Source organism: Aegilops tauschii, chromosome 7, assembly GCF_002575655.3.
Source record: "Aegilops tauschii subsp. strangulata cultivar AL8/78 chromosome 7, Aet v6.0, whole genome shotgun sequence".
NCBI lineage: Eukaryota > Viridiplantae > Streptophyta > Magnoliopsida > Poales > Poaceae > Aegilops > Aegilops tauschii.
Genome location: NC_053041.3, coordinates 197,820,637 through 197,837,916, shown reverse-complemented (window position 1 = coordinate 197,837,916; position 17,280 = coordinate 197,820,637). Strand labels below are relative to the sequence as shown.

At 45.9% G+C, this 17,280-nt stretch overlaps 1 protein-coding gene across 1 annotated transcript; it reads right to left on the bottom strand.

Moving 5' to 3' along the window:
• On the bottom strand, positions 1–688 carry LOC109784867 (uncharacterized). Its single transcript, XM_020343477.3, has one exon. It carries the CDS (start codon positions 592–594, stop codon positions 247–249), a length of 348 nt encoding a protein of 115 aa, XP_020199066.1. The 5' UTR covers positions 595–688; the 3' UTR covers positions 1–246.
• Positions 689–17,280: the final 16,592 nt, after the last annotated feature.

The window sequence follows — 17,280 nt, the reverse complement described above, 5'->3', positions numbered from 1 at the left end:
TTCAATCAAAGAAGCTTGCTTAGACAACACCAAATTTTGCAGGAAAGTATAGTTTATAATTCCTATCATTACAAGACCATTAATAAAATAAAAAAGAAACAGGGCACTAAGAAGAACCAACATATACACGAATACTCTGCCTCTCTCACCGGACAAAAAACAGAGCAAGCTTCGCCATCTTTCCGCTCTGCTCGGCCCAAGGAAGGACGAGGAGGAGGAGGAGGAGCGCCTCCGCACGGACGCTAGCTAGCGGACGCCGGCGTTGGCGGCGAGCTTGAAGGACGCCGGGAGCGGGCTGCGCATGGGCGAGCGGGGCGGCTGCGCGAGGCGGTGTCCGTCGGCGTCGTAGTAGATGACCCCGGAGAACTCGAGCGGCTGGCAGCGCTCCCCCATGAGTATCTCCTTCCTCCACAGCCCGCCCTCCTCCTCCTCCTCCCGCCCCAACGCCCTCCCCTTGCCCGTCGGCAGCGAGAAGGCTTTCCTCCACGGCGCCACGGCCGGCCTGCCGCTGCCCATCCTCTTCGCCGCGCGCTGCAGCCGCCGCGTGCACGTGCTCACCAGCGCCGCCACCGCCTGCAGGAGGCTCGCGCCCATCTCCGGCCGGCCGGTCTCACGCTCCTTGGCTTCTTGCCTGGTCTATGGTTTGTGTGTGCTGCAGCGGAGTTTACTGCTGTGGGGTGGTGGCCGTCGGGTTTGGCGGCATATATAGGCGGCGGGGTGGGCTCGGGGGTGGTGGAGGCGGGCGCTGCGCGAAAGTCAAACAAGTGGGTTGGAAAGAGATTTGTCTACTTAATTCAGTTTTGCTACTAATCGGCGTGATCTAATCCAAACGGATGGAATGCCATCTTCCTCTCAAAAGAGAAAGAGAAAGTTTCTGGTAGAGCTCCAGATTCACTACCATATCCCCGGCGTCCGATTGATATTCTCCGATGGAGTTCCCGCCTACTGTGATCCACAGTATCCTCTGTGATCTTTTATACCCGATGCAATATTCTACATTTACAATACTTACATACTCCCTCTATGAACTAATATAAGAGTGTTTAGATCACTACTCCTCTATAAACTAATAATGTAATGTCTGACTAATGATCTTAGTTTTTCATATATTTTCTGCAAGATGGTGATGAAGATGGCGGCTGACCTTTGCCATGGCAACCCTGGCTCGTCCGTCAGTGGATTTGGACAGGGAGAAACAAAAAACGCAATAATTCATTTCACCTGATGTGGTCTGCGTTCACGTACGTACGTACTTGAGCTCCAGTTTACGGCTCTTGTGATTTGTGAAGAACGAGAAGGCGTCAAGATGATGATCACGCGGCATATTAACCTCACAAGATTACCTCTCCCACATTTCTTCCTGGTTGACCCCGAATAAACTAAACCTGCGTGCCCTTTCAAGTGCCATATCGCTAAACGTCCATCGCTTTCGATTTTGTATGAGCCGACTAAATTGCGCAAATTCATTAGCGCAGCATTGCAAATTGCGGCGGCAAAAAAAAAATCCAGAACAAACCGTCGGAGGTGATGTTCTTTATCCTGAGCACGCAGATTGTTACCATTTTTTAAACAGGGAGTAGGATACTACGGCTCCTCGGAAATTGATATGATCATATCGGCATCGGGAAGCTGCTGCTGCTGCAGTTTGCCGGACGGTGGCGTTCCTCTTCCTCTGCTTCCAAAGACTACAGCGGATGTTTCAAAAAAAAAAAACTACAGCGGATGAGTGTCAGACTAGCCACAGTGGGAGTAACTTCGGTAGTAACATCGAGTCCAACTCAACAATTTTGCTTATGTGACAATGAGTTAATGAGGAGAGATGTAGTACTAGTAACTTAGCTAGTTACTGTAACATCACATGTCCCAATGCAATATGAGTTTATAACGTAATAAATGAAGTTTTGCATGTTACCACACTTATGTTACTACCCACTATTGAGGTAGTAACATGGGCATGTTACTACTTTATGTTACTACCCATTGTGGCTAGTCTAAGTCGAAAGCCTTTTGGACGAAAGTTGGGGCATCCGGTTCCCTCGGGACCATTGTGTACGGCATCCACATATGAGCTGCGGTGATGTCATTTGAGACTTTGACAATGGTTCAATGCTAGACCTCTTGGCATCGGAGACCAAATCGTGTTATTACGCTAGAGGCCCCGCTTGGGAGGCTTGTAAAGCTGAGTAATTACACGACATCACCGTTCACGAATGGAAGCGTCCAATGCAGCCGGATATCTTTTCTCTTGCGAACTGTCGTTTGGATCCTCGGTGGTGGTGGTGGTGACGAGTGCTTCTCAAGTTTACTGAACCAACATATTTGCAGGGAAACATCGACTCCTCCCAGCTCATAGTATTCCAGTCAAAGCATGTTTGATTCAGCTGGCCGAACAATTCCAGTCAGGTGACAGTTTAGTCAAGCTCAACGTGCGAACCGGAGCACTTGGGAAAAAAAAGTACTCCCTCCGTCCTATAATGTAAGACGTTTTTTGACACTACACCAGTGTCAAAAAACGTCGTATATTATAAGACGAAGGGAGTAGATTCGGGTGTGGCCTGTAGTGTTAAAAAAGTCATATATTATGGAACGGAGGGAGTAGATTTGGGTGTGGCCTTTTATGATCTTGTCAACATTTCAAGTCAAAATTCGTATCACACACTAGTACTCCCTCCGTTCTAAAATAGATGACTCAACTTTGTACTAACTCTAGGGAGTATATATCAGCCTATAGCAGCAGCACGAAAGACCAGCAGAATGTTTGGGAATGATGGCAGTCAATCACCAAACTCGACAGTCTCGCCATGGCCCATCCGGTTAGGTGAAAACCAACAGCAAAAACTATTAGAGCAACTCCAATGCGCCGACCTATTTTGTCGGCGCACGTCCGTTTGGATCCCGATGGACAAAAAAGTAGACCCAACGCTCGACCCAACCAGACGCGCATCTGCTTTTCGTCCGCCTGCCGACCCATTCCCGGTGTTAGAATACAACTTGTAATAGGATTAGGACTCCTGCTCGGTTTGTAATAGGGCTAGGTCAGGTGCGGCTTGGCTCTTATATAAACCTCTTGTACTAGCACAATATTGCAACAACAATTATTCAATACAATTCTACATAGTGTCAGACTTTTGATCCTAGGGTATGCCTAAGCCGCCAGCCCCGCTACTGCCGCCGCCGCCCGGCTACTTCGAGCGGCGCGCCGTCATCGTCGCCGCGGCCACGGCCTCCTCCGCCTCTACCTCTACTCTAGCTTTACCCCCACCAATACCCCTTCCATCTCCTTCACCGACACCATCTCTGATATTAGCCCCTACATCCCCATAACCCTAGACCTTGCTGCTCACAACTACTACCATTGGCGTCACCTCTTCGACGTCCACCTTGCGCGATGCAATCTCCGCTCTCACGTTGCCGATGACTCTCTTCCTCAACTTCATGATCCGCAATGGGTCAAGGATGATCTCGCCATTATTCAATGGATCTACATGCGAGTCTCCACAGAGATCTTCAATCTCGTCCACTGTGACGGTGCCTCCGCCGCAGATCTATGGGCGGCCCTTCGTCAGCTCTTCCAGGACAACGTCGACGCTCGCGCCAACAATCTCCACATTGAGCTTCGGAATACGGTGCAAGGTGATTCACCAGTCGGCGTCTACTGCCAACGCCTCAAGGCGATCGCGGATGAACTCCGCGAACTTGGTGATCCGATCGACGATCGCCAGCTCATCAACGTCCTCCTCGTCGGCCTCAGCGAGCGGTTCGAGAAGCAGACCTCCTTCATCCCTATGATGCGTTTGCGTCCCTCCTTCGCTGAGGTTCGCTCGATGCTCCAATGGGCCGATCGTGCCCTAACTATGAAGGACTCCCGTCCTCAGGTCTTCACTACTTCTCCTCGCCCGCCTGCGTCGACGTCGCCACCGCCACCTCCACCAACAGCACTGATACGTCTCCAACGTATCTATAATTTTTTATTGTTCCATGCTATATTATATTCTGTTTTGGATGTTTAACGGGCTTTATTATACATTTTTATATTATTTTTGGGACTAACCTATTAACCGGAGGCCCAGCCCGAATTGTTGTTTTTTTTGCCTATTTCAGTGTTTCGCAGAAAAAGAATATCAAACGGAGTCCAAACGGAATGAAACCTTCGGGAACGTGATTTTTGGAACGAACGCGATCCAGAGGACTTGGAGGCTACGCAAAGTAATTAACGAGGAGAGCACGAGGCAGGGGGGCGCCTACCCCCCAGGCGCGCCCTCCACCCTTGTGGGGCCCACGTTGCTCCACCGACGTACTTCTTCCTCCTATATATACCTACGTACCCCCAAACTATCAGAGACGGAGCCAAAAACCTATTTCCACCGCTGCAACCTTCTGTACCCGTGAGATCCCATCTTGGGGCCTTTTCCGGCGCTCCGCCGGAGGGGGCATTGATCGCGGAGGGCTTCTACATCAACACCATAGCCTCTCCGATGATGTGTGAGTAGTTTACCTCAGACCTTCGGGTCCATAGTTATTAGCTAGATGGCTTCTTCTCTCTTTTTGGATCTCAATACAAAGTTCTCCTCGATCTTCTTGGAGATCTATTCGATGTAATCTTCTTTTGCGGTGTGTTTGTCGAGATCCGATGAATTGTGGGTTTATGATCAAGATTATCTATGAACAATATTTGAATCTCATCTGAATTCTTTTATGTATGATTGGTTATCTTTGCAAGTCTCTTCGAATTATTAGTTTGGTTTGGCCTACTAGATTGATCTTTCTTGCAATAGGGGAAGTGCTTAGCTTTGGGTTCAATCTTGCGGTGCTCGATCCCAGTGACAGAAAGGGAAACGACACGTATTGTATTGTTGCCATCGAGGATAAAAAGCTGGGGTTTATATCATATTGCATGAGTTTATCCCTCTACATCATGTCATCTTACTTAAAGCATTACTCTGTTCTTATGAACTTAATACTCTAGATGCATGCTGGATAACGGTCGATGTGTGGAGTAATAGTAGTAATGCAGAATTGTTTCGGTCTACTTGTCGCGGATGTGATGCCTATATACATGATCATACCTAGATATTCTCATAACTATGCTCAATTCTATCAATTGCTCGACAGTAACTCGTTTACCCACCGTAATACTTATGCTATCTTGAGAGAAGCCACTAGTGAAACCTATGGCCCCGGGTCTATTTTCCATCATATTAATCTTCGAACACTTAGTTATTTCTATTGCCTTTTATTTTACTTTGCATCTTTATCATAAAAATACCAAAAATATTATCTTATCATATCTCACTCTCGTAAGTGACCGTTGAGGGATTGACAACCCCTTTATCGCGTTGGTTGCGAGGTTCTTATTTGTTTGTGTAGGTGTGAGGGACTCGTGCGTGATCTCCTACTGGATTGATACCTTGGTTCTCAAAAACTGAGGGAAATACTTACGCTACTTTACTGCATCACCCTTTCCTCTTCAAGGAAAAACCAACGCAGTGCTCAAGAGGTAGCAAGAAGGATTTCTGGCGCCGTTGCCGGGGAGATTCGCACCAAGTCAAGTCAAGACATACCAAGTACCCATCACAAACTTTTATCCCTCGCATTACATTATTTGCCATTTGCCTCTCGTTTTCCTCTCCCCCACTTCACCTTTGCCGTTTTATTCGCCCCTCTTCCGTTCGTCTTTTTCGTTTGCTTGTGTTGCCATGTGCCTTCTATGTGCTTGAATCTTCGCTTGCTGAAAATCTATCGTTGTGGATTCTCATCCACTTGCTAATCTCTTTAAGAGATCCAATTATGATGAACCAATTGCTAGTGAGTTTTGTGCACTAGATTATCTTTATGAGGTTTTGCTTGAAATTCGTGAATCTGAAAATTGTGATGAAGAAATTTATGAAGAGATTCATGATAGCTCCTTGAATAAAAAGCATGATTGCAATGATTTTACTATAAATTCTCTTGATGTCAATCGTGCTAATAATATGCAAAACCCTAATCTTGGGGATGCTAGTTTTGCTATGTCTACTACTTGTTGCAATGATCATGATTGGGGTGATTCTTCTTATGCTCTTGAAAATTTATTTAAGCCCCATGATGAATATGAGATTGATAATAATGTTTGTAATAATATTGAAAGTGGGGTAGGAAGAGTGTCAACTTTAGATCCCACATATTTGGAGAAAGTTCAATCTTATGGTGTTTTTGATAAAAGTGGGTTTGGAAAGGTCATGACTTTAGTTAATGATAATCCCACTATTTTGGAAGAGTGTCAACTTTTCATGCATGTGGATCGTGTTGAGAATATGTTATGTGATAGATATATTGTTGAATTTGCTTATGATCCTACATGTAATTATTATGAGAGAGGAAAATATGGTTGTAGAAATTTTCATGTTACTAAATTACCTCTCGTTATGTTGAGATTGCTATTGTTTCTTTCCGCTTCCTTGCATATGGTAGTTTTTCCTTGCCTTAATAATTTATTTTCCTATAAGATGCCTATGCATAGGAAGTATGTTAGACTTAGATGTGTTTGACACGTGTACTATGATGTTCTCTTTGTGCTTTAATTCTTGTCTGTTATGTGAGCATCATTGAAATTATCTATGCCTAGCTAGGGGCGTTAAACGATAGCGCTTGTTGGGAGGCAACCCAATTTTATTTTAGTTTTTTGCTTTTTGCTTCTGTTTAGGAACAAATATTTGATCTAGCCTCGGGTTAGATTTGTTTTTATGTTTTAATTAGTGTTTGTGCCAAGTTAAACCTATAGGATCTTCTTGGATGATAGTTATTTGATCTTGCAGAAAATTCCAGAAACTTTCTGTTCACGAAAATAATTGTTAAAAATCACCAGAACGTGATAAAATACTGATTCCAATTGCAGTATATCAATAAACAAATTGTCTAGGTCTTCCTCTTTTGGTGGAAGTTTTTGAGTTCCAGAAGTTTGCGTTAGTTACGGATTACTACAGACTGTTCTGTTTTTGGCAGATTCTGTTTTTCGTGTGTTGTTTGCTTATTTTGATGAATCTATGGCTAGTAAAAGAGTTTATAAACCATATAGAAGTTGGAGTACAGTAGTTTTAACACCAATATAAATAAATAATGATTTTAATACAGTACCTTGAAGTGGTGTTTTGTTTTCTTTCGCTAACGGAGCTCACGAGATTTTCTGTTAAGATTTGTGTTGTGAAGTTTTCAAGTTTTGGGTAAAAGATTTGATGGATTATGGAACAAGGAGTGGCAAGAGCCTAATCTTGGGGATGCCCATGGCACCCCAATATAATCTAAGGACACCAAAAAGGCAAAGCTTGGGGATGCCCCGGAAGGCATCCCCTCTTTCGTCTTCGTCCATCGGTAACTTTACTTGGAGCTATATTTTTATTCACCACATGATATGTGTTTTTCTTGGAGCGTCTTGTATGATTTGAGTCTTTGCTTTTTAGTTTACCACAATCATCCTTGCTGCACACACCTTTTGAGAGAGACACACATGATTCGGAATTTATTAGAATACTCTATGTGCTTCACTTATATCTTTTGAGCTATATAGTTTTTGCTCTAGTGCTTCACTTATATCTTTTAGAGCACGGTGGTGGATTTGTTTTATAGAAACTATTGTTCTCTCATGCTTCACTTATATTATTTTGAGAGTCCTACAAAACAGCATGGTAATTTTCTTAAATTGAGAAATTAGTCCTAAAGTGATAGGCATCCAAGATTAGTAAAAATTATCTTATGAGTGTGTTGAATACTATGAGAAGTTTGATGCTTGATAATTGTTTTGAGATATGAAGATGGTGATATTAGAGTCATGCTAGTTGATTAGTTGTGGACTTTAGGAATACTTGTGTTAAAGTTTGTGATTCCCGTAGCATGCACGTATAGTGAACCGTTATGTGATGAAGTCGGAGCATGATTTATTTATTGATTGTCTTCCTTATGAGTGGCGGTCGGGGACGAGCAATGGTCTTTTCCTACCAATCTATCCCCCTAGGAGCATGCGCGTAATACTTGCTTTGATAACTTGTAGATTTTTGCAATAAGTATATGAGTTCTTTATGACTAATGTTGAGTCCATGGACTATACGCACTCTCTTCCTTCCACCATTGCTAGCCTCTTCAATACCGCGCACTTTTCGCCGGTATCATACACCCACCATATATCTTCCTCAAAACAGCCACCATACCTACCTATTATGGCATTTCCATAGCCATTCCGAGATATATTGCCATGCAACTTACCACCGTTCCGTTTACTATGGCACACTCCATCATTGTCATATTGCTTCGCATGATCATGTAGTTGACATCGTATTTGTGGCAAAGCCACCGTTCATAATTCTTTCATACATGTCACTCTTGATTCATTGCATATCCCGGTACACCGCCGGAGGCATTCACATAGAGTCATATTTTGTTCTAAGTATTGAGTTGTAATTCTTGAGTTGTAAGTAAATAAAAGTGTGATGATCATCATTATTAGAGCATTGTCCCAAGTGAGGAAAGGATGATGGAGACTATGATTACCCCACAAGTCGGGATGAGACTCCGGACGAAAAAGAAAAAAGAAAAAGAGAAAAAGAGGCCATAAAAAAAATGAGAAAAAGGCCCAAATAAAAAAAATTAGAGAAAAAGAGAGAAGGGACAATGTTACTATCCTTTTACCACACTTGTGCTTCAAAGTAGCACCATGATCTTCATGATAGAGAGTCTCCTATGATATCACTTTCATATACTAGTGGGAATTTTTCATTATAGAACCTGGCTTGTATATTCCAATGACGGGCTTCCTCAAAATGCCCTAGGTCTTCGTGAGCAAGCAAGTTGGATGCACACCCACTTAGTTTCTTTTATTGAGCTTTCATATACTTATAGCTCTAGTGCATCCGTTGCATGGCAATCCCTACTCACTCACATTGATATCTATTGATGGGCATCTCCATAGCCTGTTGATACGCCTAGTTGATGTGAGACTATCTTCTCATTTTTTGTCTTCTCCACAACCACCATTCTATTCCTCATATAGTGCTATATACATGGCTCACGTTCATGTATTGCGTGAAGATTGAAAAAGTTTGAGAACACCAAAAGTATGAAACAATTGCTTGGCTTGTCATCGGGGTTGTGCATGATTTAAATATTTTGTGTGATGAAGATAGAGCATAGCCAGACTATATGATTTTGTAGGGATAACTTTCTTTGGCCATGTTATTTTGAGAAGACATAATTGCTTAGTTAGTATGCTTGAAGTATTATTATTTTTATGTCAATATTAGACTTTTGTCTTGAATCGTTCGGATCTGAATATTCATACCAAAAATCACTACAAAAAAAAGACACATCCGTGACATTTTTGGCCAAACAAATTTTTTTCTGTCATACATATGACACTTCTATGACGATAATTATGACAAAACCCGGTATCATCATAGATGTGGTGGGCTCCTACTTCTATGACAAAAAATCATGACAGAAAATGGGCTTTTCGTGATGGGTGGGCCGGAGACGCAACTGCATGACATTCTTTGGGCCGTCCATGACCGAAAAAACCGTGGTAGAAGCGAGGGCGAGAAAAATTTCGGGGAGTTCCCGCTTACGGTGGGAGGTCGGGGGCCGAGCGATGCGCGTTTCTCTCGTACACGTACGCGCGTGTGTGCGAGGCATTGGCTCTAACTGAACCCGAGTGAGGCGTTGGGCTCTAACTGAACCCGAGCGATTGCACTGCAGGCTACGCATTACTGAACCCGAGCGATCGATCGATGGCTATTAACTGAACCCGATCGAGCGATTCCTTCGCTACTGCTGCTAACTGAAGCCGATCGATGCTGCCTCTGGGATGAACAGTGAGCGTTGCGGGGGGGGGGGGGGTTTGGATGAACAGTGAGCGGTGGTGTTGCCTCTGGATGAACAGGACCCCGTGGTGTGGTGGAGGGCTGGATGAACAGTAGACGGTGGAGGGGTGCCCGTGGAGGGGTGGTTGAACAGGACCCCGTGGTGTGGAGGGCTGGATGAACAGTAGACGGTGGAGGGGTGCCCGTGGAGGGGTGGTTGAACAGGACCCCGTGGTGTGGAGGGCTGGATGAACAGTAGACGGTGGAGGGGTGCCCGTGGAGGGGTGGTTGAACAGTAGCCGGTGGAGTAGCGCGCGGTGGAGGCTGGATGAACAGGAGCCCGTGGAGGCTGGAGGAGGTCGACGGTAGCCCGTGGAGGCTGGAGGAGGTCGACGGTGGAGATGAACAGTATCCCGTGGAGTCCTGTTTTGTGGTACGCCACACCCCTTCTGATGAACAGGACCCCCGTTTCGACCGTAGGAGGTCCGTTTCGTCCGTTTTGCGGTACGCCACACCCCTCCCGATCAACAGGACCCCCGTTTCGACCGTAGGAGGTCCGTTTTGTCCGTTTTGCGGCACGCCACACCCCTCCCGATCAACAGGACCTCCGTTTCGACCGTAGGAGGTCCGTTTCCTCCGTTTTGCGGTACGCCACACCCCTCCCGATCAACAGGACCCCGTTCCGAACGTAGGAGGTCCGTTTCCTCCGTTGTGCGGTACGCCAGGCCTCGTTTCCATCGCCTGTTCCGTCCAAGCCCTCCCGATGAACACGACCACGCATTCCGTTCCGACCCAGCCGGTTGGCTCCCACGCGTTCCGTTGCCTCCCGATGAACACGACGCATTCCGTTGCCTCCCCATGAACACGACGCATTCCGTTGCCTCCCCATGAACACGATGACGACGCTGTTTCTCCGTTCCGACCCAGCCATGTCAACGAGCCCTCGCCGTACGTATGCGCGAGTAGGCGTTCGAGACCCCGCCCGTATGTACACATACGTGGCCGTATTTTCTTTCTTGCACCCTGGCCGCTATACGTACGTGTACATGCTACGTGCGCGCCTCTACTACGACACGTGCACGCCTCTACATCCACCAGTATATATGTACGTACATGTTCGCGACCAGAATGACAACGCTAAGTACGCTTTGACCAGGTGGGTCCCGACTGTCAGGAACTTCCTTGCGTGCGAAGATGTAGCTGGTGGGTCCCAGCAGTCAGGGGGGCGAATCGTTTTGTTTTTTTGCCCGGATGCACTTCCTTGCGTGCGAAGGTGTAGCTGGTGGGTCCCAGCAGTCAGGGGGGAAACGTTTTTTCGTGAAATACGGTGGCCCGTCCGGTGGGTCCCCGCTGTCAGGTGGAGGAATAATTATTTTACGCGTAATAAGGAGGCACTTCCTTGCTGCGGCCGTGGACCCAGCTGTCAGCGTCTCCACGCACAGTACTCTTCCGATGGAAGTCGGTCGTTGACCACATTGACCACGCCGCGCCGAGAGCACCACGGCGGTGGACGACGGCGAGGCCTCGGAAGGGGATGGCACGGAGGCAGGAAAGACTCGGCAGTTGTTTCCCACGCGGAGGGGAGTACGACTGTACGAGGGTTTACTGGTTCGTCTGCCGTCGCCGGAGAATAACAGCAGGTGTGGGTGAGTAGAGGGATGGCTAGGCCAGCGATGGGAGTACGGTGGGGCGGTGAGGCCTGCGCGGCAGCACAGCCGGCCATGGGGAGGAGGGAGCAGGCAGTCCCGCCGGCGCTTGTTTGAGCGGCTGGAGCAGGAAGAGAAGAGATTGAAGAAGCACGACGGCCGTTGGATGGACATCCAATAGTCAGTGCTTGTGCGTCAACCTTTTTTTAGGAAAGCCTCAAATCTGTGAAAAATAGCATAGAGCCCATCTGCCATTATTTCTAACAATTTACAACCCATTTGCTAATTCTTAAGGTTTTTTGGAGCCCATATTCTTTTTGTTAGCATTACAGCCCATATTGTGGCCACGGTTAAAAAATTATACGAAATTTTGCATATTTCGGTGCGGTCCGAACTGTTTGTAATCCCAAAATTTCGACTCACATTCAAACTGATTTTAAAAATAAATGTATATCAATATAAAATCCAACAAATTCTCCACGCATAAAAATTAATGTAATTTAAAATCTTGAAATGAAAAAAAAGATATTTGAAACTAATTGCCGGTTTGATGTGTTTTAAAAATGTACAGCCCATTTCTCATTACTAATGGGCCATTTTCTCGGCCAGCCGAATGAAAGCTCTCCTCGTCTTGAAAGATTTGCAACCCAACAGGCCTGACAAAGCGACTTACTTGGCAAATCACAAAAAAACTGGGCTGTGGCCGTGGACGCAGCTGTCAGCCTCTCCACGTACAGTACTCTTCCGATGGAAGTCGTTCCTTGACCACATTGACCACGCCGCACGGAGAGCACCACGGCGGTGGACGACGGCGAGTCCTAGGAAGGGGACGACGCGGAGCCGGGGAAGACGCGGCAGTGGAAGCTCGCGTGGAGAGGAGTACGAGGGTTCACTGGTTCGGCTGCGGTGTGAGGCTGCCGTCGCCGCAGGGCCTGACCAGCGGTGGGAATAGTAGGGGGCGGTGAGGCCTCTGCGGCAGCACAGCCGGCCACAGGAGGCAGGAGCATGCGGCACGACCGGCGCTGCTTTGGGCGGCTGGAGCAAGAAGACCAGAGGTTGAAGAAGCACTACGGCCGTTGGATGGACATCGTACGGTCACTGGAGTTAGAATCGTTCATATTGACTAAGTTGACAAAGCCCTTCGTCCCCGTCAACTTAGTAGGCCCACAAGTCAGCCTCCCACCAAGGTGGGTCCCAGCTAGCCAGGGGAGTATTTTTTTTGTGCGTAATAAGGAGGCACTTCCGGTGGGTCCGAGCTGACAGCGGGGGGAACGTTTTTTTGCGAAATACGGTGGCCCGTCCGGTGGGTCCCAGCAGTCAGGGGGAAACGATTTTTTCGCAAAATACTGGTGGCCCGTTCGGTGGGTCCCCGCTCTCAGGTGGAGGAATAATTATTTTGCGCGTAATAAGGAGGCACTTCCTTGCGGCCGCCGTGGACCCAGCTGTCAGCCTCTCCATGTACAGTACTCTTCCGATGGAAGTCGATCGTTGACCACGCCGCTCCGAGAGCACCAGGGCGGTGGACGACGGCGAGGCCTAGGAAGGGGACGACGCGGAGCCGGGGAAGGCGCAGCAGTGGAAGCCCACGCGGAGAGGAGTACGAGGGTTCACTGGTTCGGCTGCGGTGTGAGGCTGCCGTCGCCGCAGAATAACAAGGGGTGTGGGTGAGTGGAGGGATGGCCTGGCCAGCGCTGGGAGTAGTATGGGGGCGGTGAGGCCTCCGCGGCAGCATAGCCGACCACGGGAGGCAGGAGCAGGTGGCACGACCGGCGCTGCTTTGGGCGGCTGGACCAAGAAGACCAGAGGTTGAAGAAGCACTACGGCCATTGGATGAACATCGTACGGTCACTGAAGCTAGAATCGTTTATATTGACTAAGTTGACAAAGCCCTTGGTACGCTCCAACTTAGTAGGCCCACAGGTCAGCCTCCGAAACGGTGCGCCCCAGATGTCAGGGGGAGGAATCATTTTTTGGGCGGCCGAAGCTAAGAATATCCGAGATTGAAGAAGAAGCACGACATCCGTTGGATAGACATCCAACGGCCACTGCTGCTAGAACCGTGTGTTGACTATAATAAGTTGACAAAGCCTTGCATACGTGTCAACTTATTTTTTTAGGGGACGCGTCACTTAGTAGGCCCACAAGTGTGTGGCAGAGAACTTATAGCCCATTTGAGTTTTGTAAGAATGTACAACCCATTTTTGAATTCTAATGGAATTTACAACAGCCCATTTACAATTTGTTAAAAGTACAGCCCATTTTCTAGCTAGGACAACGATTAATAATTTCAGCCAACCGTTGAAGACAGAATTCAATAAAATTTCCCACATTTTGATGGGATCCGAAATATTTTTATCCCGAAATTTCTAGTCAGATTAAATATAAATTTGTATTACGTAAAATCCAACGAAACATTGCGCGCGCAACAATGAAAATTTAAGATTTTCAAAATCCATAAATAATATTTTATAAACTAATTTCGTGTTTGGTGCATTTTTTATAGTTACTGCCCAGTTTTTATAATTACATCCCATTTATTATTTTTAAAGCTCATTTTCCTGTTAAGCCTAATGCATCCCTTCTAGAAAAGATTTGCAGCCCAGCGGGGCGAAGAATAACAAGTTGACCTTGCCTGGGTATTCCTCAAAAAGACGTATAGCTGGGCTAGCCATTTTCATCTTGAAAAAATTAGTATCTGGACTGGATATCTGGCCTGGGCTAGACGGGTCACAGCCCGCCTAGTTAATACCTTGCTCTCCTCTGAACAACAACGAAATCATCGCCAAGAAAAACTCTGCAGTGCTCATGCCTCAAAACACAAATACTGCTCGAGCTGCTTGGTCCCAGCTGTCGGCCGCACCTTGTGCAATTCTCTCGTTTATATTGACTACATAGGTTGACAATGGTGTGGGACCGTGATGTCAGGAAACCAGGAGAAAGCAAAAAAAAAATATAGTTGTACATAATAAGGGGGCACTTGCGTACGTACGGCTATGGCCCTAGTGGGTCCCTAGTGTCATCCAGTCAAAATAAAGTCATCTCCTGAATCCTCATGTTCGTTGACGATGTTAACAATGCTTGGCGCCACGGCAGCGCAACAACTCGAAGGACAACGGAGAGGGCCTCACGGGCCCTATGGATGGTCTGATACAGCGCCCGCTGCTCATTCAGGAAGCCAGGATCATCGGACACCTATGAGCACCTTCGAGAAACTGAGATGGCATGAAACGGTAAGGCCGCGCTTGGGAGCTCTGGTTTATTTCAAACCTGTATTAACATACAAATGTAATTTACTCGTCATCTGAAACAACGCGTAAAATACAGGCGTAATGAAACCGAGGGCCCGAGGTCTGTAAGTAAAACCGGCGGGTTACGCGTGTAATTTGAGAGACGAGTGTATATTTTACGAGCACTGCTATATGGACGACATTACCAGATGATACATGCACGACGTGCGTATCATGCCATCCATGGGCAAGGCTGAAACAGCAGCTAACGGCTGGATTAGCAATCGTCCGAGTGTCGTTCAGCGTTTTTATCGTGTGTGAAGTACTTCCGATATTTTACTAGTCGAAATCGACCAACCAAGCGCCTTCGCCTGAGACCATCTGCTTTAATTTACAAGCGTCAGTTTTACAAGCGGTTTTGGTTGGAAAACGACGATCCAATCACAGCCTAATATCATGAGTTGGTCGGAAGATCATATGGTTTCACGTCTAACCTACCCGACTTGTCGTATAGGCTATGAATGAAACATCAGACGATGAACTTCTTAAGCACGGAAACAACCGAAGAGGATGATCTTCTTAACAAGCAAATCACTGGCATTAGATCGACATATAAAACAATACGAAGCATTATTCTCAGGAGGCACGGTAAACAGCTCGTGATGCCGCATGCCACAACATTCCAAGCTCAACTTTGCAATCAAACACAAGGCCTGGCATTACATAGACAATATTCAGAACAAACTCTTAACACAAGAATATCTTAGCAGAGTAACCATTTACTTCTAAACTGAACACAGGAATAGGAAAAAACACTCGACGCTGCTCACAGCAAGGGCGTCCCACTCAAAAATATCAAATGCATGTCTTCTGGCTAACATCAATGAGCAAATTTTGACAAGGTTTTCCAATTCCAATATATTAAACTAACGTCTTCTTGCTAACATCAATGATTAAACTTTGACAAGCTTTTCCCATTCAAAATATGTAATGCCTATGATCGTGGAGTCCTGTTGTAGCTTCTTGTACTTGTTTGGGCACTTTTTGCCCTGGGCACTCCACGTGTTGTTAAATTGCCAATGGTCTCTGCAGACTAGTCATGTCACCGGTGTCTAATAATACTCTGTAAAGCTTCTCGGTCATTCCTTCTGTAATGTAGCGCAAACAGTGACTGCTTCTTTCTGCAAAGTGGAACGACCAACTGGACCCAGTAATGCAGCAGTTTGCCTTGGACACATTGGCTCCTTTTGTGTAGTTCAACTAAAATCGAAGTCGGAATAAAACCGAGCTTTAATTTTGATATCCCTGTAAGCAACAATAGGTATAAGGGAAACAATTACTGAGAAATAACGGTTGATGACTTGTACTCCCAGAAGAAAAGCATCTACTGATCAACTTTATCTTAATGGGAAACAAAGCAGGAGAGTAGCAATTCTCCATCAGTGTGATTCATTCATATTGACTGAGACATTATCTTAACAATGCCTTGTTTCAACATGTATAAAGAACGACAAAGCAGAAAAGTACCATTCCTAAAACAATGCAACTGATTCATTTTAACAGAGACATTATCTTTACAATACCTTGGTTAAACAGGTAGAAAGAACTACAAAGCAGGATAGTACCATTCCTAACAAGTGTTGCAGTTTTGAACTAAGATTCAGTAGTTAATTAATTCTGAGAGTGGCATTGCTTAATTTTACCAGCGGCATTAGATTAACGAAAAGTATAAACAGTTCCAGGGGAGAGTGGGCGCAACAACAGTATGTGCTTCCATCTACTTATAAAGGGGGTGATGCAGAGTTTGTTGTAACAAAGCAACAAGCATCATGTCTGGGTTGGTCCCATTTTTGTTCACTACTTAATGGGAAAAGACAGCAATACAATAGCTTCAATTCAACATTTATTTAAAACAGTACCAATACAAGTAGCACAACATCTCAAAGCACACTGCACAATCATGTGGATGAAGGCATGTACTGACCTTTCATGAGACCGACAAAGGTAAAATACGAATCTCGATCTCCTTTTGTGCAGTTCCACCAAAATTAAGCAAAGTCACCGGTGTGACATTCAAGTTGAACTGCACAAAACACTCTTAAAACATAAGTGTTTTGAGTAGCGAAGCAAAATGTCGCAATAGCAACAAGTTGAATCGATAGCCCTATTTTAACATAGGCAAAAAAGGAAACAATTACTTGCCGATAAAGGAGGATGAAACAAACGGTGACAGAAAGAAGCATCTAACTTATCTTGGATGGAAAACAAAGTAGGACAGTAGCATTTCTAAAACGGTTGCATTGATTCATATTAACAAAGACATTCTCTTGAAACAACATTCGTTAAAAAATGTAATTTACTTTTAACAGTGGCATTGCTTCAATTTTCCGGCGGCATTCTTAGATTAACAACAGCAAAATAGCTGTATGGGACATGCCAGCACCATGTGCGTCCACACGTATAAATGGGTGATGCAGAGTATGTAGCCAAGCAGCATATATGCGCTGGTCCCATATTTGTTCTCTTTGAACGTTCTTCCTATGTGAGGGCAGCAAATCTAGTCCTGCACAAACTACCCGACCC

What these genes read in the sequence shown, in the direction of transcription:
- LOC109784867 (XM_020343477.3), bottom strand. Translation starts at nt 594, where the DNA reads ATGGGCGCGAGCCTCCTGCAGGCGGTGGCGGCGCTGGTGAGCACGTGC.